A 24,452-nucleotide genomic window follows, 5' to 3' on the forward strand; every position below is an offset into this window, starting at 1 on the left:
CTCTGCACTTTCTATGGATTTTCCATTGAATTAATTGAAATGGTTGTGACCACAATTCCAATTACGTTTTTGACTTGAAACCCAATAGCTTTTTATTTTACATAGTACAAGTCACAAGCATATTGATAAAGCTTTTATTATTATAAGTAATTCATAATTTCACAGAATACTGCATTGTAACATAACAACGGCAAAAAATATACTCTAGTGAATACTCAAGTTGTGCTTTAAAGTCTACTCACACAGTTTTGCTTCCATGTCAACATGCTTCATAGTAGAATCTCCTTTATCCCCACAATACTGTCAACTCTATTGTTCACTAAGAAAACAACATGAACCATGAGAAAACAGTGTCTGCTTTATTACCAGCATGCAAAACAGCAGTTCATGCATCCGCCTTATCTGCAATATGGACTTCTGAGGACGCAGACGTTTCTAACGCAGGTACTGTAGCTACTTCATTCACTGTGGTCCAAAATGTTTTACAATGTATGAATATTAAGAAATTTAGCAAAATCTCAACAAACTCGTATAAAAAAAAACGAACGGGGGTGTTCTATACATTCCGTCATCGATAGTTGAACGCTCATCTGTAGGGATGTCAGTTTGGTTGTTCGTTTTTGCGTTTGTGTGTGTCCCCCTCCATACAAATGCTTTGAATTATACAGTTGCTTTACAGATGCACGCCTCGGAGGCCACGCATGCACAACGAAAAGAACAAACAAACGAATAGAGCAAAACAGTAAACTTTTCAGTTAGTCAGCGTAACATGCTGTCTGTTGTAACGAGGGTGTTGGGCCCCTCCACTCAGGGGGCAAACGTCCTGGAAGACTCCAATTTGGGTTTGATACCCTTGTTGTTGTAGTAGTCAACAACCTGGTTGGGCACTTCTGCTAGGACAGTCTTCGCCAGCTCTGCAGGTGAGCCCTGGAGAGGGACAGAGAGAAACCTGTCACTTCCTGTAACACTCAGATAACCCTCCCAGTTCCTCAGGTAACCTCCCAGTTCCTCAGGTAACCCTCCCAGTTCCTCAGGTAACCCTCTCAGTTCCTCAGGTAACCCTCCCAGTTCCTTAGGTAACCCTCCCAGTTCCTCAGGTAACCTCCCAGTTCCTCAGGTAACCCTCCCAGTTCCTTAGGTAACCCTCTCAGTTCCTCAGGTAACCCTCCCAGTTCCTCAGGTAACCCTCCCAGTTCCTCAGGTAACCCTCCCAGTTCCTCCGGTAACCCTCTCAGTTCCTCAGGTAACCCTCCGTTCCTCAGGTAACCCTCCCAGTTCCTCAGGTAACCCTCCCAGTTCCTCAGGTAACCCTCTCAGTTCCTCAGGTAACCCTCCGTTCCTCAGGTAACCTCCCAGTTCCTCCGGTAACCCTCCCAGTTCCTCAGGTAACCCTCCCAGTTCCTCAGGTAACCCTCCCAGTTCCTCAGGTAACCCTCCCAGTTCCTCAGGTAACCCTCCCAGTTCCTCCGGTAACCCTCCCAGTTCCTCCGGTAACCTCCCAGTTCCTCAGGTAACCCTCTCAGTTCCTCAGGTAACCTTCCCAGTTCCTTAGGTAACCCTCCCAGTTCCTCCGGTAACCCTCCCAGTTCCTCAGGTAACCCTCTCAGTTCCTCAGGTAACCCTCCCAGTTCCTCCGGTAACCCTCCCAGTTCCTCCGGTAACCCTCCCAGTTCCTCAGGTAACCCTCCCAGTTCCTCAGGTAACCTTCCCAGTTCCTCAGGTAACCCTCTCAGTTCCTCAGGTAACCCTCCCAGTTCCTCAGGTAACCTCCCAGTTCCTCAGGTAACCCTCCCAGTTCCGGTAAAGACTCACATGTTTGAAGTTGCGGAAGGGGACGAACTGGACGATGTCTCGTAGGCAGGGCTCCCCCTTGGGCGAGCGAAGGATCCCGTCATCTCCATCCAGCATCCGCATGTCACTGAAGTCAGCACTTCCCACGCCCACGATGATGATGGACATGGGCAAGTGGGAGGCTTGGACGATGGCCTCGCGGGTGTCCGCCATATCTGTGATCACTCCGTCCGTTAGGATAAGCAGAATGAAGTATTGCTGCAGAGATAAAGGAAGGAAGTCAATGACTGGGGAGCAACGTGAGAGATTAATGCCTGTGGGGTTTGTTGGAAATACATGTTGAGCATAACTCGAAAACGCTGCGCAAGTCTCCCATTGACATTAATACATGATTTAAGCGAAGGTTCAAGCTATGCTCCCAATTGATTGGTTCCAAGGAGAAGAGGACGACTGACAGCTAGCTTACCATGGCCTCCTTGGTGTGCATTTCTTGTGAAGCGGAGCTGGCTACTTTCTGGATGATGGGGGCGATGTTGGTGGGGCCGTAGAGCTGAAGCTTAGGAAGGCAGGTTTGATAGGCCTCCACCACACCTTGGATACCTACACACCCATAGACATATGTTGGGAAAACACAGAATAACACACACAGTAACACTCACATAGTCATATACTTCTGGAGAACTCTGGGTATTTGGGGAACACAACGACCAACACCAATGCACACAGGTGTGAAGGTATCTTTGTGGAGTAATTGAGCCCCATGATATTCCATGATATTTTTCACTTTGAGGGAAGCAGCCACTCTGTGAATAGTTAGTCAACTTCACAGCTGCATTGACTTCTATTTATCTCTTTTCACCACTACAGGGATCTCAGCAGTGGCCTCCCATCAGGCCGAGCAGCTGAAGTAATGCCATTTACTGATTGAGTGGGCATTTGAGGTCACACACACATCTTTGGAGAATTTCACTTAATTAAAAACCCCCTCCATCATGACCTCAGTGTGCGTGCACACGCGCACACACGCGCACACACACAAACACCACATGCTTCGTAAACAACTAGTGTAGACTAACAGTGAAATTATAGAAAGATAATACCACGAGGAATGAATACACAATGAGTAATGATAACTTGGCTATATACACGGGGTACCAGTACAGAGTCGATGTGCAGGGGTACGAGGTAATTGAGGTAGATATGTACATATAGGTAGGGGTAAAGTCACTAGGCAACAGGATAGATAATAAACAGTAGCAGCAGCGTATGTAATGAGTCAAAAGAGTTAGTGAAAAAAGGGTCAATGCAGATAGTCCAGGTAGCTATTTGGTTAACTTTTCAGCAGTCTTATGGCTTGGGGGTAGAAGCTGTGTGCCGGGTCCTATTAGTTCCAGACTTCGGTACTGCTTCCTGTGCGGAAGCAGAGAGAACAGTTTATGACTTGGGTGGCTGGAGTCTGCCAATGTTTAGGGCCTTCCTCAGACACCACCTGGAATAGAGGTCCTGGATAGCAGGGAGCTCAGCCCCAGTGATGTACTGTGCCGTACGCACTACCCTCTGTAGCGCCTTGCGGTCGGATACCAAGCAGTTGCCATACCAAGCGGTGATGCAGCCAGTCAAGATGCTCTCAATGGTGCAGCTGTAGAACTTTGAGAATCTTTTCAGTCTTCTTCATGACTGTGTTGGTGTGTCTGAGCCATGCTAATTCTTTAGTGAGGTGGACACCGAGGAGCTTGAAGTTCTTGACCCGCTCCACTACAGCCTTGTCGATGTGGATGGGGGTGTGCTCGGCCCTCCGTTTCCTGTAGTCCACGATGAGCTCCTTTGTCTTGCTGACATTGAGGGAGAGGTTGTTGTCCTGGCACCACACTGCCAGGTCACTGACCTCCTCCCTATAGGCTGTCTCATCGTCGTCGGTGATCAGGCCTGTCACAGACGTGTCATCAGCAAACTTAATGATTGTGTTGGAGTCGTGCGCGGCCACGCAGTCGTGGCTGAACAGGGAGTACAGGAGGTGACTAAGCACACACTCCTGAAGGGGTCCTTGTTGAGGGTTAGCGGGGCGGATGTGTTGTTGCCTACCCTCACCACCTGGGGTCGGCCCGTCAGCAAGTCCAGGATCCAGTTGCAGAGGGTGGTGTTCAGTCCAAGGGTCCTGAGCTTAGTGATGAGCTTGGAGGGCACTATGGTGTTGAACGCTGAGTTGTAGTCGATGAACAGCATTCTCACATGGGAGAAGACAGTGTGGAGTGCAATAGAGATTGCGTTATCTGTGGATCTGTTGAGGTGGTATGCGAATTGAATTGGAGTGGGTATGCGAATTGAATTGGAGTGGGTCCACACACAGAGAGAGACTTCATTATCAGTGACAGGCTCTCCTTAGGGGACGAGGGTGTGAGTGTGTGGAGGGGTGCAGACATCTAGAGGTCTGATTACTGACCACTATACCGCAGACATCTAGAGGTCTGATTACTGACCACTATACCGCAGACATCTGGAGATCTGATTACTGACCACTATACCGCAGACATCTGGAGGTCTGATTACTGACCACTATACCGCAGACATCTGGAGGTCTGATTACTGACCACTATACCGCAGACATCTGGAGGTCTGATTACTGACCACTATACTGCAGACATCTGGAGGTCTGATTACTGACCACTATACCGCAGACATCTGGAGATCTGATTACTGACCACTATACCGCAGACATCTGGAGGTCTGATTACTGACCACTATACCGCAGGCATGTGGAGGTCTGATTACTGACCACTATACTGCAGCCATGTGGAGGTTAGGTCTGATTCCTGACCACTATCCTGCAGCCTCAGCCATCAAAACGGTGACTGGAGGACTGGAGAGCCTTCGAGCTGGAAGACATTCTCACACACATACACTACATGACCAAAGGTATGAGGACACCTGATCGTCGAACATCTCATTCCAAAATCATGGGCATTAATATGGACTTGGTCCCCTCTTTGCTGCTATAACAGCCTCCACTCTTCTGGGAAGGCTTTCCACTAGATGTTGGAACATTGCTGCGGGGACTTGCTTCCATTCAGCCACAAGAGCATTAGTGATGTTGGGCGATTAGGCCTGGCTCACAGTCGGCGTTCCAATTCATCCCAAAGGTGTTCGATGGGGTTGAGGTCAGGGCTATGTGCAGGCCAGTCAATTTCTTCCACACCGATCTCGACAAACCATTTCTGTATGGACCTCGATTTGTGCAGGGGGGCATTGTCATGCTGAAACAGGAAATGGCCTTCCCCAAACTGTTGCCACAAAGTTGGAAGGACAGAATCGTTTAGAATGTCATTGTATGCTGTAACGTTAAGATTTCCCTTCACTGGAACTAGGGGGCCTACCCGAACCATGAAAAACAGCCCCAACTATTATTCTTCCTCCACCAAACTTTACATTTGGCATTGCACATGGTGATCTGCTCGGCCATGGAAACCCATTTCATGAAGCTCCCAACTAACAGTTCTTGTGCTGACGTTGCTTCCAGAGGCAGTTTGGAACTCGGGAGTGAGTGTTGCAACCGAGGACAGACGATGTTTACGCGCTACACGCTTCCCGTTCTGTGAGCTTGTGTGGCCTACCACTTCGTGGCTGAGCCATTGTTGCTCCTACAAGTTTCCACTTCACAATAACAGCACTTACAGTTGACCGGGGCAGCTCTAGCAGGGCAGAAATTTGACGAATTCACTTGTTGGAAAGGTGGCATCCTATGACGGTGCCCCGTTGAAAGTCACTGAGCTCATCAGTAAGGAAATTATACTGCCAATTGCATGGCTGTTTGCTTGATTTTATACACCTGTCAGCAACGGGAGTGGCTGAAATAGCCAAATCATCTCATTTTAAGGGGTGTCCACATACTTTTGTATATATAGTGTATCTTATACAGGCACAAACACCGGCATGTACACACACTATTTAAAAGCAAGTGTCAGCTTGCCACTCCCTCTACCCACAATAATGCAAACTTTCACCCTCAAACAGATATCAATATCAATGGTAGGTACAGGCACAAAGGAAGACAGTGTTGACTGAGCGTGTGTGTGTGTGCATTGGTGTGTGTCCGCATCTAACAGCATCTGAACGACAGTCAGTTTTCCTGCATGAAAAACTGTGCAAGCTATGCCCTCTGCCTTGGGAGGAGGGCTGGAAGCTTGCCGGACAGAGGAGCACTGAGACTGATCTATTCTTGGCTGCTTTCCTGGCAAGAAGCTCTGGACAGGATCAGAACCTGTCTGGCTGCTCTCCACCCATCCAGGGCGCCCGCCACTCAAAACAAGCAAGCTAATAGAGTGACACGAATACAAGGTAGAAAGTGGAGGATGAGCTGAAAAGCTGAAGAAAATAAAAGCTATTCTTATAGTCTGTTCTTATATAGTGTGTGAAAAAGTGTTAGGGCTGTGTGCAGGTGAGCTGGATAGATCACATGAGATCAACTGAATTAAACTTGGAAACTTTGTAACATATTTAACTCATTCTATGAGAATGAAGCCTCACTTTGCAAGTAGAATCATATTCACTTGATAATGATACCTCTAATGATACCTATACAAAGCAAAGTTTATTAGATGTTAATAAAAAAAACATGCAGTTTCTCATAAAAGTTTATGTTCAAAGTTCACCCAATTGGTGTTTGTGCTGTGAATGTAATTTGATTACAGGGACAAGGATCTCTCCAGAGTTTGAGTGAGAAACATTGTCATTTATATTACCTCAAATCAGAGTATGTCTCAATGCAGACAGACTTTCATATTCACATTTGTGTTCTGTCTCTCCCTGCGCGCCTCACTGTCTCATTACTTTTCTGTCTAAATCTCTCTCACAACCTCATAAAGATACACAAATGATATGTTTACACCACCTGTTCAACCTATTCGATGCAGCATTGCATTTTGTTTATGTTATAAAAACTTTCTGTGTCACGCCCTGGCTCTGGGGACTCTTAAATGTTGAGCCAGGGTGTGGATTTGCTATGTTTAGTTTTTCTATGTTTTTGTTCTAGATCGTTTGATCTATGTTGGCCAGGGTGGTTCCCAATCAGAGGCAGCTGTAGCTCGTTGTCTCTGATTGGGGACCATACTTAGGCAGCCTGTTTTGCACTAGTCTTGGTGGGATCTTGATCCGTAAAGGTTTGTTGTGTTATAACCTCAGGACTTCACGTATCGTTTGTTTGTTGTTTTTGTCGTTAAGTACGTTAAATAAAAGTATGTACGCTTATCACGCTGCGCCTTGGTCCGTGTCTTCAGTCAACGATCGTGACATTCTGTCTAGCTAGCAGCTTTAGAAAAGTATTTCTCTCCAGGGAGTTATGTACTAAACATTCAGAAAACATTATTTCTCTCCAGGGTGTGAAGTGTGTACAGCCTGCGCAAAAAAGCAGAGCTCATGCCTTTCATGCAACTTTTTTCAAATCATCATTAGTCTCATCATGCCGCCTTAGAATGTATTAAAAATCTAAACATATAGCCCAACGTTTGTATCACAACTAAAGTTACATAAATAACTCTAAATTAAGCATATAGGAGTCCCTGTTTCTTTGTTAACCGCTCAACACAGAATAGCGGCATGTGCACACTCTCTCAAATCGTTTGGGGGAAATATCCTTTCTATTTTATTCAGCTATGTTCAATTGTATTCTTCATACTATAAAACAATATAAAATAATGCCATGGAATTCTAAGCAAATCTTGTCTGCTAAATGACCTAGTGTAGCCCACAGCCATATGGCATAGCCAGATCAGGGCCTAACATAAGGACAACTCAGAGTATGGTATTATGTTCTTCTGAAATAGATTACATTTTCTTCATATCATGTTTCTTCAGACCTGTCTAAAATAAATAATGGATTTATTGTGATGGTATAGGCTATATTACATGGATTTATTATACTTTTTTAAATGTAGATGTTCCAAAGGTCTGCATCAGTGACTTGTAGGCTAGGCGTGGAAGCCAGGAGATGCTAAACGTGTTTATGTTCATTAATGGTCAATTACTGTGAGACCAGCAGTTATTTGCTTGACCATCACTGGCTGACAAAATGTCATGACCGCCACAGCCCTAGCTGCATGTAGCTACGTGTGCACATTTGTTCATACTCTTTTCTAGTTAGTGAGTTATTAGCCCAGTTATAGCTAATTTGTAGTCATAAATGTGTGAGTGATTGCCTCCTACAAGAGCACAAAATGTGAACATTTCTAGCCATCTTTGAAAAGCCAGTGAGGTAAAGAGCTTTATGTCTTAAAGGGGCAGTGTTGTGTTTTGAGACAGGCTTGAATAAGCTAAGTAGCCAATAGACAGAGGGTAGCATAATTTGTCTGATTCGCTGTAATATTGGTTTAGGAATAATAATGCGTTTTATTTTGTAAAGTGGTTTCTTCCATCAAACAACATTTTCAGTCACCTCCTTGTCTGAAGGACAAGTGGATAAACAGGTTAATGTCAAGCCCTGCATGTTTCTTTCAAAAATCTTATGGAATGTAGGCCGACATAAATCTTTTTTTTTTTTTTTGTCATTTAGCAGACGCTCTTATCCAGAGCACCTTACAGGAGCAATTAGGGTAAAGTGCTTTCCTCAAGGGCACATCGACAGATTTTTCACCTAGTCGGCTCGGGGCTTAGAACCAGCAACCTTTCGGTTACTGGCACAACGCTCTTAACCACTAAACTACCTGCTACTGTCGGCTGAACGATAGACCCACTATTTCCATGTTAAAATGTTATGTGATGCATTTTCTCCATTGTTTTTGATGGTAGGCCACTATGGTAGGCCTACATTATGATCAAATAGCCACAGTAGCCTACTTGGACACTGTTAAAACAGTAAATTAAAGCGGGTACAGCCTCAGTGTTCACAGGAAAAGTACGCCGAAAGTTGCACAGAATTTTCACAACGTTCAAGTTTGCGCTCAGCAGACCTGACATTTGCTCAGTGTTGAAGAAAATGAGGGAACATTGCCAGCAACCCTCCCGATTTTCAAGATCCGAACTGTCAACCCTCCGGTTGCTGGCTCGCCTCTCTAACCGTTACACACCCCAGTGTCTGTGCGGTAGATTTCCCCCTCGGGGCTCATTAGCTGACTACAGCACAGACCTGGCCTCTCCTCCAGACATGATGTCCCTGTGGGGCAGTCAGGGTATTTTACAGTAACAGTTAACACTAATGTCGGGAAAGGAAGGCTGGCTGCCACCAGGTTGATTTACATGTGTTGATCCCCTGTGGTGTGATGGCAGCAGCTTCACCCAGGTCTGTTTGTGGGACTTTATGCAAGTCACCTTTGGCTGTTCACCCAGGCCTGTCTGTGGGACTTTATGCAAGTCACCTTTGGTTGTTCACCCAGGCCTGTCTGTGGGACTTTATGCAGGTCATCTTTGGCTGTTCAACCTTTTCCTTAAGCCATTTAACTCACTGTTACAACTTTTTTAGTGATGCATCCCTACAAAGTGTTTGGGGCCGGAATGAAGAGAGTGTGTGGTAAATGCGGTTTTATTATCTGGTTAATGTGTTATTAAAGGTATATATGTGCTTTCAATATTTAATAGCCATTCAGTGCAAGGGGAAATTTACCCCAATTTTGCCAATTTACTGTAACCACCCACCCCAGAGCTAGTGATGAGCATTTGAAATAAAGCATTTTGACAGTCTGTGATTTCAAAGGCAGGGTGAACCTCTAATCTGTTTGAGGCGAAGCACCTACCTGCACATTCTGGGTTTTCCTCATTAAAATTCACTGCAAAATCGTGGGAAACCTGGAGGAAGATGAAAAATATGATATTTTGATCACCATGGAACAGTGAGACAAAGGAGCACACACACACACACACACACACACACACAGACGCAGACACACACACAGACACACACACACACACACACACACACACACACACACACACACACACACACACACACACACACACACACACACACACAGTTGGCCAGAAGTAATCAATCAAACAATCACATTTTAAAAATCAAAATTCCATGGATGCATTTTTGTGGGTTGGATTATTAGCATAATTGCAAGCCATGCTACCCCCCCACCACCCCACACACAGCTCGCTGGGTTAGGCTGACCCCCCCCCCCCCCAGGCTGGACCAGAGACAGTATAATGTGTCAGCCAGTGGTAGCATCAGTCACCCAGGCAGAATGTCAATTATTTCCTGCTGGGTTCAGTTTAGTGACTCAGAAAGTCAATCCAGCAGTAAAGAGCGCTGGGCTGGACGGGCCCATTCTGTGTGACAGGACAGAGCAGAGCGGGGGCCAGTCGAGGGTAAGCGAGGGCCAGCGGGTGGCTTCCGTAATCACCACAGAAGCAGGAGAGCAGAGCCAGAGTCTCACCTCGTCTCATCTCGCCACAGGAGTGATTACTGACAACCTGCTGAGGCTGAGCCATAGCCCAACTCTGTGAAAAATACGGTTGGAAATTACCTTGAAGTCGGGCGGGATCCGAGCGCCAAAGCCAAACGCTGGGAACATTTTGTCACTGGATTGAAATGCATGCAGGGACAGAAAACAAAAGAGTGATTAGAATTTGAGCGATGACACACTTGATTCTGAGCCGGTGATCATTATCTGAAACAAATACCCATAAACAAGTTCATTCCGCTGGCGACCCAGGACTACAATGGGCTCTAAATGACTTCTCATTTACATAACCTCTGAGTCACTGGAGAACTAGAGTAAACTTTCACATACAAACTTTCAAAAGTGATTCGATTTTTTCAGGAGAGGAGGGATCAACATTGAAGTCACGAGCAACAGTCATTGCACAACATTTTACATAATACCTGTTAACGAGTGCTTGAATGTGATTGGCCTCACCTGTCGTAATCTTGGCAGATCTCCCCTACCGCGACCAGGGCTTTGAGGTACTCGTTAGGCTGGTAGGGATGGATGTAGTGTAGCGAGCAGCTGTTGTGAGGATCCCCGTTTGAGGCGGTGAAATCAATAGCTACCTGGGAAGACAAGTGGCAATCAAAGGGGAGTTTGACTCCAATTACCTCAAATGTATGCACCTTCCCTTTACACCTTTCCCTCACTCTGACACATACATCATCCCCACCTCTCCCTCACTCTGACACATACATCATCCCCACCTTCCCCTCACTCTGACACATACACCATCCCCACCTCTCCCTCACTCTGACACATACACCATCCCACTCTGTCTGCTCTGCCATCCTCATCTACTCTGTTGGGCTTGTTTCCCCAACCACCCCCCTCTCTCTCTTTCTCTCTCTTTCTCTTGTTATCGCTTTATTTTTCTAATTTAAAATCAGTAATCTTTTTGATTCTCTCTCACGTCTGTTATCCATGGATAAATTGCTCCTCGTTAGAAACGGTTAGAGGCAGAATGTTTCTCATCTGTTGTTTAGCCTGGCACAGAGAGAGAGCCTAACACTCTCGCCAAGGGATCTGAAAGAAGTATGGAGCCCATTTAAAATGTCAACATCAACCACGGTCGCCTTTTACGTGGCAGGAATAAAAGGAAAAGTTAGTTGGTCATAAGAGCAAACATTTCCTGATCAATTAAGCGTACCTCAATAAGATCTCCCTTGAGACGTTGTTTCGCACAAACACTATTTACAGGCGGGGGGCAGAGGGCATCCCTTAGCCAGCAAAACAACAGATAATTATAACCAACATGTTCACAGCTTGGAGAAAGTGACTCTTGAAAAGCTGAAGCTAATGGCAGAGGTTTGCTTCCCAGGTGGTGAAAATTAACCATTCTAACTATCAGAACAAAAGAGGATTATTTGCATTATCTCCCTAAACTAATGCCTAGGCTTAAGCTCAGCAGGCTAACTCAGTCTTGTGGCACACAGATGACCCTGGTTAAAACCCAGTCTGTCACATATACAGCACCAGTCGAAAGTTTGGACACACCTACTCATTCAAGGGTTTTTCTTTATTTTTACTATTTTAGAATAATAGTGAAGACGTCAAAACTATGAAATAACACATATGGAATAATGTAGTAACCAAACACCAAAGTAGCCACCCTTTGCCTTGATGACAGCTTTGCACACTCTTGGCATTATCTCAACCAGCTTCATGAGGAATGCTTGTCCAACAGTCTTGAAGGAGTTCCCACATATGCTGAGCACTTGTTGGCTGCTTTTCCTTCACTCTGCGGTCCAACTCATCCCAAACCATCTCAATTGGGTTGAGGTCGGTGACTGTGGAGGCCAGGTCATCTGATGCAGCACTCCATCACTCTCCTTGGTCAAATAGCCCTTACACAGCCTGGAGGTGTGTTTTGGGTCATTGTCCTGTTGAAAAACAAATGATAGTCCCACTAAGCGCAAACAGATGGGATGGCGTATCGCTGCAGAATGCTGTGGTAGCCATGCTGGTTAAGTGTGATTTGAATTCTAAATAAATCACAGACAGTGTCACCAGCAAAGCACCCCCACACCATAACACCTCCTCCTCCATGCTTCACGGTGGGAAATACACATGTGGAGATCAACCGTTCACCAACACCACTTCTCACAAAGACACGGCGGTTGGACCAAAGGACAGATTTCCACCGGTCTAATGTCCATTGCTCGTGTTTCTTGGCCCAAGCAAGTCTCTTCTTCTTATTGGTGTTCTTTAGTAGTGGTTTCTTTGCAACAATTCGACCATGAAGGCCTGATTCACGCAGTCTCCTCTGAACAGTTGATGTTGAGATGTGTCTGTTACTTGAACTCTGTGAAGCATTTATTTGGGCTGCGATTTCTGAGGATGGTAACTCTAATGAACTTATCCTCTGCATAGAGGTAACTCTGGGTCTTCCTTTCCTGTGGCGGTCCTCATGAGAGCCAGTTTCATCATAACGCTTGATGGTTTTTGCGACTGCACTTGAAGAAACTTTCAAAGTTCTTGACATTTTCCGTATTGACTGACCTTCATGTCTAAAAGTAATGATGGACTGTCATTTCTCTTTGCTTATTTGTGCTGTTCTTGACATATAATATGGACTTTTACCAAATAGGGCTATCTTCTGTATACCACCCCTACCTTGTCACAACACAACTGACTGGCTCAAATGCATTAAGAGGGAAAGAAATTCCACAAATGAACTTTTAACAAGGCAAACCTTTTAATTGAAATGCAATCCAGGTGACTACCTCATGAAGCTGGTTGAGAGAATGCCAAGAGTGCGCAAAGCTGTCATCAAGGCAAAGGGTGGCTATTTGAAGAATCTCAAATATATAATATATTTTGATTTGTTTAACACTTTTTTGGTTACTACATGATTCCATATGTGTTATTTCATAGTTTTGATGTCTTCATTATTATTCTACAATGTAGAAAATAGTTTTACAAAATAAAAATAAAAACAAAAAAAACTTGAATGAGTAGGTGTGGCCAAACTTTTCATTGGTGCTGTACGTCACCCAACTAAAAAGATAATCATGAGGGCAGTGACATTTTTTAAGTCATTTGCATATTGTGTGGATTTGAATACATTTTGGCATCCTGTGTGTGAATGTGTGAGGCATGCATGTCAGTCTGAACTCACTGTAAACTGGATCTGACAGCCTCCCATGATGTAATCCAGGAATGAGTGCATCTTGATGATCTGTGGATGGGAGACAGCAGTTGAGGGCGGGAGAACTCAGCTATCCACAGTGAGAATTGGCTCCAATCACTTGGGGATGACATGATGGACACAGTAACTGACCATTTAGGAGCATCTTACCCTTTATTCCAGCCTATTAGAAAGCAGCTGGTGTAGCATGTTAGCCATTAGCTTTGAGACAGCAGCTGGCTGTGTGTGTTCTCCATTATGTCTCTCTTACAACTGGTGTCACATGTTGGCCAGTGTTGGGAAATACCAGAGAGGAAGAGGCAAAGCGAGAGGATTTACTCCGGCCCAAAATCTGTGTGCGTGAGATAAGCCTTTTTTGTATGGAGGTCTATGACAGCATGTCGAATTACGAGAGGCTTATTTAATCTAACAGAAGTTAAATAATGTTTAGGCTGTTACAAATGTACTGATATAAGTGGATGCATGTGGCATTCCGGCAACTTTGAGAAAGACGACTTAGTTGTGCCTGTTGTTCACGCGTGTATCTGCCCTCTCATTAGCTAGAATGGTCCCACCTGATCTCGCCTCCTCCCACCTGCCTTCCATCTTTGAGGACATGTCTTTCCTTTGTTAGAGTGGTCACTCGACTATCTTATCAATATAATAGATAATCTTGGGAAGTAGTAATCTGCCAATAAAGACACTGAGAAAGGCCAGCACTTATTTAATGGGAATCTGTCTGCATTTAAAAACAACATTAGCTATTCCACGGTGTGTCCATACAGACATAGTTATCCCCAAAATGACACTAATTTTAAGGCCATCTGTGGGTTCAGCAGATGGAAGAAATGTCATATTAGTCAGATTCCATCTGATCACAACCTTCCTTCACATCCATAACAGCAACAGGATGATAAATGTTCTAGAACCGTCTGCCAATCAGACTAAGACATCAGGTTAGAGAAAGTGGTGGGTGGAGGAAGGAAGGAATGAGTGTGTGAATGTTAAGGAGACAGAGAGAGAGAGAGAGAGAGAGAGAGAGAGAGAGAGAGAGAGAGAGAGAGAGCGTTGTGAATCACCTTGCACTGATTGAGAATGACGATACCAGAGTTCTTGTAATTCTTCTTCTTGATCTGATACTTGGAGTTTATACACTCCCATTGGACCTGTCATTGATCAAATCAAAAAACAAGTGAGACTAAAAACCACAATAAGTATAGTATCATCCTTACAGTATATGACTTGGTAGAGGGAGACTGACAGTGCTAAACAGAGATTCAAAACATCATAAAAAAACGACAGAATTGATAGACTATATCGTCCCACTGGATAACATGGAGCCATGGTAGTGGAGGCCAGACAATAGAGTGAAATACAACAATACGATCCACAGCAATGAGAGGTGGCAAGGAAATGGTACTGTAGAGCGTGCTAGGGAGAATAATTAGCAAAGCCAAGCAAAAACAGCCTGAGGAGGTTCGGTTTCTGGGTCGTTTGTTCGTCACTAATGAGGGGAGCATTATCCATTCATGACTGTACAGATTAGCCCAGTCATTTCAATCTGCTGCTCAAAAACAAAAAACAACTCCTGTGTTAAAATCTACCACCTTTCCTCTAAGAGTCATGGGAGAGAAAAACGAAATATCAGTCACCTAATCGTCTCAGGGACAGTCTGCCCGTGCTTTTCTCAGTCTTTCACTTTAGCTTACAAAACTAATGATATAACCATTATCGTAAAAGTGGATACCCAATTAGTTGCAGCTCCATGAATTATTGGCAGATAATGGGTAAAAAAACTAGATATCGCTATCAGCCAAATCACTGGTTTCAGTAGGAGTCAGCACTCCTTGTGTATCCTATATGTGGCATTGGAATCGAATGGAATGGGCCTTACTGTAACGGGTTTAATGCCAGCAGGTCCTGCAGTCTTCTTAAATTCCACGAAGGAGCCAATTAGTGGTGTGAACGGCCTTTAAAAGCTTGCTGCCTTTGAGGCCCGAGCACCGTAGGGTTTATTTAGACTACGAAGCGAGCCACGTTGTAATATAATTAGCCCAGATGCCTCAGCCTGGAGCTCCTTCTGTGTGCTAATGAAGACACAGCTGTCTGCCTGAGCACAGGGCCGGTCGGCGTGATGAAGGAGAGCTGTCCAGTGATGTACGGCCGTGCGGGTCGTCGCCTGTCATCTTCACAGAGAACGCCAGTTAATTAAATGCATTTGTTCTTGTTCTTGTTCCAAGGGAAGCTGTTCTGTTTGCAAAACTCTGGACACTAGGCAAATGTCTTTAAAAAGAAAACACTAGCACATGGCTTAAACCAAAAGGCATTGTGCAGAACTCATAAATACCAAACATAAAACATAAAAGTCTTACAACAGTCTCCTCAAACTGTCTCTTTAAGTGGTGATGAAGGCTGATCTCTATTAAAAGAGTAATCTTGAAGACGGGGTAAAAAATACATCTGTCTATATCAAAGTGCCATCAAGTGAAACCAAGTTAAAGTACCCTTTGACCTTTCAAACATCACTGAGAGTCATGGCTCAACGGAAAAGTGTTAACGGAATCTTTGGGATGTCCCAAATATGATGTCATCCCATTGAAGTTGAAATTTAAAACGGTTAAGGTAAGGGTTAAGGTTAGGGTAAGGTAAGGTAAGGTAAGGTAAGGGTTATGGTTATGGTTATGGTTAAGGTTAAGGTGAGGGTAGGGGTTAAGGATAGGGTTTAGGGTAGAGACGTCCCAAGGATCCCGGATAGTACTAACCATGGCTCAATGGATCAATTTCCAAGCATTCTGAGCTGGAAGGAAACGGCAAGGATTCTTTCCCAAACACACCAGGCAGGACAGAACTTTCACTCTCCCACACTCTTGTCCTCCATACAGTGAAGGAGAGAGTGCTGATTTCGGAATTACACCGGCACAGAGGGAGAGAAAGAGGAGACGGTGGTTACCGGATGGTGGGGAGGCTCCTGGTTGAGAGAGATCCATTGTCATTTGTTTGGTTTTTCATCAGGCTTCTGTCCTACTCTTCCCTGTGGAGCACTGATATATCCTCATGAGATAAATATCTCCTCCAGGAGCCCCAAATGGCCCCAAATGGCCCCCAGAGAGAGGAAGCTACCCTCTGGTCACATCCCCCAGAGAGAGGACGCTAGAAAAACCTGGAGTTGGATGAAAACCAATCTTCAGTCGGCGACCAACATGAGCTCTGCCTCTCTAACCCACTTTCTCTCTGCTCTCCCACATCCTCTGGAGAGACATACTTTCCAGTGAGTACAGAACCATATCAGAGTCTGATTCCTACAGTCTGATAAGTCTTAAGTATATAATAATTACCATGTTTCCAGATGAGCTAGTAAAATGAGTAGGTAGATGCACACCCCAAAAATTGTTTGTGACTTAATTTTTTACATTTTTCTCATTCAACAAATTCCAGATGCTACAAGCATGATGATAATGAAAACATATGGAGACGTCTAGAAATTATCATTTTACAAACCTGATTGATGCCCTCGCTACCTAAAAAAAAACAAAAAACACTTATAAACCTGTACAGCCTACCTGTCTCCCATCCATTGCCCCTCTCATCTCTTTGAATGTGGCCTGATATTCACCAATAAAGTCGTGCTTCCCATTGGAGTCCCAGTCCCACACCGTGCACTGAGAGAGAGAGAGAGAGAGAGAGGGGAGGGGGGAAGAAGAGGGAGAGAGAGAGAGAAGAGATGGGAGCAAAGACAGAGAAAGAGTAGGTTAGAAACAGTGATTACAGTTAATGATCAAATACTATGGTGTCAACACGAACGTATCACCTAATCTATCTGTGAATACTGCAGTAGAACAAGATGACCAGACTGAATGTGACCAACTATGTGGTGCCATGTAGATTCTGGCATGGTTGAAAGCACCTCCTCTGGTGTTCATACTCATTACAACTCACTGGGACCAGTTTGAGAAAACTAGAGCAGACTCCCCTGCGACGCTACTCCATTAATAAATCAGTAAGGGGACATTACTGGAGTGATCAAAATTGTATGGTCTCATGAAATATGGATTTGAGGATGTGAAAGAAGGCTTTTGACGTAAGAGAGATAGATAATTGAATTTGTGTGTGTGTGTATTTTTGTTTTGTTTAACATTATACATTTTTCAGATCTTGGTTTCATCAGACCAGAGAATCTTGTTTCTCATGGTCTGAGAGTCTTTAGGTGCTTTTTGGCAAACTCCAAGTGGGCTTTTATGTGCCTTTTACTGAGGAGTGGCTTCCGTCTGACCACTCCACCATAAAGACCTGATTGGTGGAGTGCTGCAGAGATGGTTGTCCTTCTGGAAGGTTCTCCCATCTCCACAGAGGAACTCCAGAGCTCTGTCAGAGTCACCATCGGGTTCTTGGACACCTCCCTGACTAAGGCCCTTCTCCCCCGACTGCCCAGTTTGGCCGGGCAGCCAGCTCTAGGAAGAGTCTTGGTGGTTCCACACTTCTTCCATTTTAGAATGATGGAGAACACTGTGTTCTTGTGGACCTTCAATGCTGCAGACATTTTTTGGTACCCTTCCCCAGATCTGTGCCTCGACACAATCCTGTCTCGGAGTGCTACGGACAATTCCTTCGACCTCATGGTTTGGTTTTTGGTCTGACATGCCTTGTCAACTGTGGGACCTTATATAGACAGGTGTGTGCCTTTCCAAATCATGTCCAATCAATTTAATTTACCACAGGTGGACTCCAATCAAGTTCTAGAACCATCTCAAGGATGATCAATGGAAACAGGATGCATCTGAGCTCAATATTGAGTCTCATAGCAAAGGGTCAGAATACTTATGTAAATAAGGTATTTCTGTTTTTCTATTTTTAATAAACTTGCAAAAAATTCTAAAAACCTGTTTTCGCTTTGTCATTATGGGGTTTTGTGTGGATTGATGAGGATTTTATTTTATTGAAATCATTTTAGAATAAGGCTGTAATGTAACAAAATGTGGAAAAAGGGAAGGGGTCTGAATACTCTCCGAATGCACTGTATATACCAGTGTGGCAGTTGTACTAAAGGCATAACATTTCTTAAAGAATCAATGTGCATCATTAATTAAAATGACATTTGAACAGGTAAAGAGGTATGCTTAGATAGCATATGCAGAAAAATATATATACTGTATCCCTTCTATTTTTTTACTTCTTTTATTTTTTTACATAGAATTAGGCATAATGATTTTTGCTCGAGGATTGCAGGAACAAGCTGTTTCAGTTGTTTGAAAAATGCTAAATCCTCAGAATTCCGGAGGGGGGCTGGCCAGGATGCAGTGGTTGACAGAGTCGAAAGCCTTGGCCAGGTGGATGAAGACGGCTGCACAGTACTGTCTATTATCGATCGCGGTTATAATATATTTTAGGGGGCATGGGCAAGTTGCAGCGGAGGGTACTGGGGTAGTGGTAGCCAGGTGGAAAGCATGGCCAGCCGTAGCAAAATGCTTGTTGAAATTCTCGATTATGGTACATTTATCGGTGTTGATAGTGTTTCCTAGCCTCAGTGCAGTGGGCAGCTGGGAGGAGGTGCTCTTATTCTCCATGGACTTTACAGTGTCCCAAAACTTTTTGGAGTTAGTGCTACAGGATGCAAATTTCTGTTTGAAAAAGCTAGCCTTTGCTTTCCTAACTGCTTGTGTATATTGGTTCCTAACTTCCTAACTTCCTAAAGTTGCACATCACGGGGGCTGTTCGATGCTAATGCAGTACGCCACAGGATGTTTTTGTGCTGGTCAAGGGCAGTCAAGTCTGAGGAGAACCAGGGGCTATATCTGTTCTTAGTTCTGAATTGTATAATTTATTGTATTATACAGTGTGTGATAATGAGGTTAACCTGAGCTAACATTAACAGCATCTTGTGAAAAGTCCAATTGGAGTGGAAGACATTTTATGATCCATTAAACCTAGAGGCATATTAACTCCACAGATAGTCATTCACTATCACTGCTTTTGACACCCACACACACATCCACCCACACCCACCCACACACACCCACCCACCCACACACTTCCACCCACACCCCTAACACACATCCACCCACACCCCACACACACTTCCACCCACACCCCTAACACACATCTACCCACACCCCACACACACTCGGTCATGCTTAAGTGGATATTATGGCATGGAAATCTGACACTGGATTAAGGGGATCAGAAGTATTTTGACACATGCTTGTCGGCCTTCCGCATCTCTCTCCACAGCAACCCCACTTTCCCTCCTTAAGTAACCATGAATACTGCAAGGACAAGGGGGTCATTTCCCTTTAAAGGCCCTGTCTCAGCTCCATCCAGATACTCCACCAGGTAGATGGTGAGACTCCTCACTGCATGGGTTTGGCAATGAGGGCTAAATTGGTGTCTTTTCTGTACGATTCTCTTTTCCTCTGGTAAAGGTCAACAGATTGGGTAGCTGTCCAATTAACTAGAAGGGATATTCAGGGGGCAGGGAGGTTGAAGGGGAGGGCGGGACTATCAGTGGAGTTTCATCCAAACCTTTAGCTTCCCCCATTAACTAGACAGTGCTAGAAGAGCTGGGTCATATGGAAACTCTGCTTCCATTTTAGAACACTGACATCATCTACTGTATGGATTCTAGAGGTTTATATTCTCAACTCAAGTGTGCAGTTAAAATGACTAAAGAACTTCAAAGAACTTCTCACATTTCAATAAGATGCTATCTATGACTGAGACCCAAAGGAAGAGATAGGCCTACCGCTCTCCTTTCTAAGCATTTACATACTGTCAATGTGTTAGTTTAGCTGAGCATTCCATCTCACAGATTTGTATCATTTAACATGACTTTTAGATAGCCCTGGCTGGCAAAGGTCTTCATTTTGTTTTAGGAGGGTGTGGCTGAATATTATCTGTCCATTGATGGTTGTTGGGAACAATGCTCTTTGCTGCACGTTGATGTGTCTGTGCTTTCCAGCAATGACACCGTTGTGTCCAATAGTCACCATTGCCAGCCGTGCTTCCACTATAATGTTCCCTGACATGTTCTAAATGAGCTACCATTATGATGCTACCATTATGATGCTAGAATTATTTTACATTTACGTCATTTAGCAGACGCTCTTATCCAGAGCAACTTACAGTTAGTCAGTGCATACATATTTTTTTCTTCATACTGGCCCCCCGTGGGAATCAAACCCACAACCCTGGCGTTGCAAACGCCATGCTCTACCAACTGAGCTAGATCCCTGCCGGCCATTCCCTCCCCTACCCTGGACCAATTGTGCACCGCCCCATGGGTCTCCCGGTCGCGGCCGGCTACGACAGAGCCTGGAATCGAACTATGATCTCTAGTGGCACAGCTAGCACTGCAATGTAGTGCCTTAGACCACTGCGCCACTCTGAGGTTATGACGCTACCATTATGATGCTAGAATTATGATGCTACCATTATGATGCTACCATTATGATGCTACCATTTTGACGCTACCATTATGATGCTAGAATGATGATGCTACCATTATGATGCTACCATTATGATGCTACCATTATGATGCTACCATTATAATGCTACCATTATGATGCTACCATTATGATCCTACCATTACGTGCTACTATTATGGTGCCAGTAGGCAAGGCAGCATGGGACTCAGGGACTCTCCCATTATTCCCCCTTTAACAGAATGCATCATCATATCCCACAGGGTGGTCAATCCCAACAGACATACAGGAAGCGTTTTCCCTGAAACCACTGGTTATTAAGCAGTCGGTCTGTATCTGTTCAATCCTTATTTCAAAAAGGTTTTGAGATACCGTAGGTGCTGTTAATATTGGTAGTAATGTGGTCAGACAGTTTCTTAGCCATCAACGTTTAAATGCGAATGATCTCTTTAGCTCCATGTCATTTCCTGCCCTGGGGTTAATCACTGTTGGCTCCACCAACACACCTCCAACGCTACAGTGACATCACTTGTAACCCCTAAAGGGCACCACCGTGGCAACCAGGGCTGATTGAGATCTTGGGATGAAGAGGAGAGGTGCTCTTGGCAACATGGAGGGATTGGGACAAGAGGTAGGTGGGAGGGGAGTTGAGGGACTGAGACTATAGATCACAAGAGGTAGGTGGGAGGGGAGTTGGGGGGGGTTGAAGAATGGCGTTGAGAGCTTAACCTCCTCCCACCTCAGCACCACCCTCTCTATCTCCTTGACTGGAGAGGTTAAGAGGGAGGGAATGAAGAATAGAGGGAAGGAGAGAGAGCGAGAGAGAGAGAGAGAGAGAGATACTCAGTGCCCCTAAACACAATGAGCCACTGCTGTTGCCTAAATGTTTAATGAGAAAGTCTTATTTGTTTAGAGCAGGCCCTTGAGCCATTAGACTAACTGTAGTGTAATGATTTAGTAATGCCAGGGAGTTAGAAAGGGGGGAAAAGTCAATAATACACACACACACACACACACACACACACACGAGGCCATAAAGGAAAAGGGGAAAGATGCAGACAATGTGAGACAGAGGGAAGGGGGGCTGAAAGAAAACATGAGAGGGGTGAAAGAGGAGGAGTTATAAAGGTGGTGGGGGCGGGGCGATTGAGAGTCTCACTCTTTCCACTCCCCTGGTCTAATAGACATCCTGTATGATCAGGCCAAGCCACAAATGACTAGTCTATAGAGCCCTCAAACTCAACTCTGGACCTCCAAGCCAGTTCCACTGCATTTTTTCATTGTTCCCCTCTAATCAGGGACTGATTTAGACCTGGGACATCAGGTGGGTGGTAATTAACTATCAGGTAGAACAGAAAAACAGCAGGCTCCGGACCTCGTAGGGTCAGAGTTGAATAACCCTGCTATAGAGTATCCCCTTCCTCCCTAGTCCTGCCCTCCCTCCTGACTTTAGTAGACAAACCTCTTATAAGATTTAGGCCCTGGTGCTGACATCAGTGTTGCTCACCTGCCAGTCAGTCCGCCACCGTGGCAAAGGTGCTCAATCAGGTCCCCTGGGCTGGCAAGCACATACATACATATATACACAGACACACACACCTATACCTTTAGAGGCCGGTCATGGTCTCCACTGCAGAGGGAATTCAGGGAGGTCTTGAAGGTTTTCCACACCGGGTTAAGGTTGTTCATAACAGTCTGTGAGTGAAACAAGAAAGAGAAAAGTCAATAAGCTAAAGTAATTGGATGGATGGATCCGTTTTAACAGAATGACTACTTCAAGCGCTGGCCTTACCTCTGTTCTGTGCACAAGCTGTAGCGTGTCGTCATCGTTTATCCTGAAGATCTCCAGGAAAGGGTCTGATTTGCTAAAAAAGTCCTGCGCAGAGAGATACACAGTGTGCTTTCAGAAATACATCAACTACCATCTTAATGCCATGCTGAGGTATTGCCACAGTTCCCTCCCAACCTTTTTGGACCTAAAACTGTCAAAGTGGTCAATAAAATTCCTAACGTTGTTGTCAGGGAGATGGTTGCCCTGTTGTCTAAAGTCATGCATTTATCAATGTCAACAATACACTGAGGTCCTCTACAAACTCTCCTGTATGTGCATAGGCAATTTACATGGAATATACTGTATTTTATACATACAATATACTGAACTGACAACTATCTAACTCTCTGCCACTATATCTCTTTCCTGAGAGGCTGGTGTCTCTCATTCCTGTTCAATGATTCATTGAGCTGAGCTGTGATGCAATCTGTAGGAGGGTTATCTGTGGTAACTCCCTAGACGGGTGCCAAAATTGCTGCACAGCTAAATTAGCTGAAGAAATACAGTACCTCATGCATAGAGAGGCTGAGGTTGTAACTCATATACAGTATACAGACACCTTTCAAATTGGCTTGGTACTTTGACTTATCTAATAAGAGCAGCACTGGGAAGTAGAAAGTCACAGATAGTTCTCAACACTTTTGGACGACAGTAGAAACGTCAAATTGCAGATAGCATTTCAAAACACAACTCCTCAACATCATGACAGGGTTATTCCTGACAATGTAATCGGGAAACAGGGGCCAGAAATTGTCATGAGATATCCTGGCCTCTGTTGTATGGTTATGCACACCTGATACCTGATCCTAATACTACAATCAACTTGACTGAATGCTCTAGGAGAAAAATTCCCTCACTCTTGCTTCAAAAGACCTAATGATCAAAATAAATCAGCAATTCCAAAAACCCGAAATCAATCATTTATAAACACAATGCATACTGATAGGATACTGATAGGAAATTTAAGAGCAAAACCGCTTTGCATTGATTGCATTTCTCCCTGCAGATGCAATGCTTATTTGCATACTAGTGCTGGATTAATGTACTTTAGCACCTGTGGTGAGGGAAAACTTACTTCAGTTGAAGGCAGACACACACATATACACACACACACACACACACACACACACACACACACACACACACACACACACACACACACACAAAGACCTGTACACAGCATCTTTAATTTAGTGGAGATTAACTAATTTAAATTAGACTGTGACTAGAGACACACTGGGGATGAGAGATATACCAGAGGACTCTTGGACTTAACCACAAACACACCACACACAGCTCTGCTCAATCTCTTTTCTTATCTCCCCATCTCATGTCTCTGTGTGTGTGTGTGTGTGTGTGTGTTTGTGTTTGTGTGTGTGTGTGTGTGTGTGTGTGTGTGTGTGTGTGTGTGTGTGTGTGTGTGTGTGTGTGTGTGTGTGTGAGCCAGACCCACAAACAGCAGGAGAGACTGAGATGGGAGTTGGATGGATAGATCCTCATTGAGGAGGGATTACTCCTCTTATCTAATGTGTTTCTGATGTAATTATTCCTCTGATGGGATTTTTCCACTTGAAGCTCTGTGTGTGTAATCACTGTTCTGAGACCAGTTGATGACATGATTAATGGAGAGGATATATGATAATGTAATGCATTCATAATAAATTAAATTAAATAAACATTTTCTGTAGCGTTGCGTTACCTTGTCGTCAAGTTTCCTGGCACTGAAAGAAAGTTCCACATAGTCATCGTTCCCTGTCAGCTCCTCTGCAGTGACCTGCAGGTACATAACACACACCTGGTTATAATATTCACAAACACCCTGGTTATAACCAGAAACAGATATCTGCGTGAAAGAAGCATGATGCTAACAT

At 44.5% G+C, this 24,452-nt stretch overlaps 1 protein-coding gene across 1 annotated transcript in view; it reads right to left on the bottom strand.

The window, feature by feature from the left end:
* Positions 1-807: 807 nt before the first annotated feature.
* LOC311107587 (copine-4-like) overlaps positions 808-24,452 on the bottom strand; it is a gene marked incomplete at both ends in the record, with an annotated part of 76,338 nt that continues 52,693 nt past the window's right edge. Inside the window, 12 exons of the mRNA XM_084150094.1 lie at positions 808-927; positions 1,813-2,049; positions 2,258-2,391; positions 9,510-9,561; positions 10,245-10,299; positions 10,638-10,771; positions 13,327-13,386; positions 14,415-14,501; positions 16,896-16,994; positions 22,356-22,445; positions 22,543-22,626; positions 24,281-24,355. Of these exons, the coding sequence (XP_084006220.1) occupies positions 808-927; positions 1,813-2,049; positions 2,258-2,391; positions 9,510-9,561; positions 10,245-10,299; positions 10,638-10,771; positions 13,327-13,386; positions 14,415-14,501; positions 16,896-16,994; positions 22,356-22,445; positions 22,543-22,626; positions 24,281-24,355 (1,227 nt within the window). The remainder of the gene's footprint in view (positions 928-1,812; positions 2,050-2,257; positions 2,392-9,509; positions 9,562-10,244; positions 10,300-10,637; positions 10,772-13,326; positions 13,387-14,414; positions 14,502-16,895; positions 16,995-22,355; positions 22,446-22,542; positions 22,627-24,280; positions 24,356-24,452) is intronic.

This window comes from Coregonus lavaretus (genome assembly GCF_964263955.1).
Source record: "Coregonus lavaretus genome assembly, chromosome: 3".
Lineage (NCBI taxonomy): Eukaryota > Metazoa > Chordata > Actinopteri > Salmoniformes > Salmonidae > Coregonus > Coregonus lavaretus.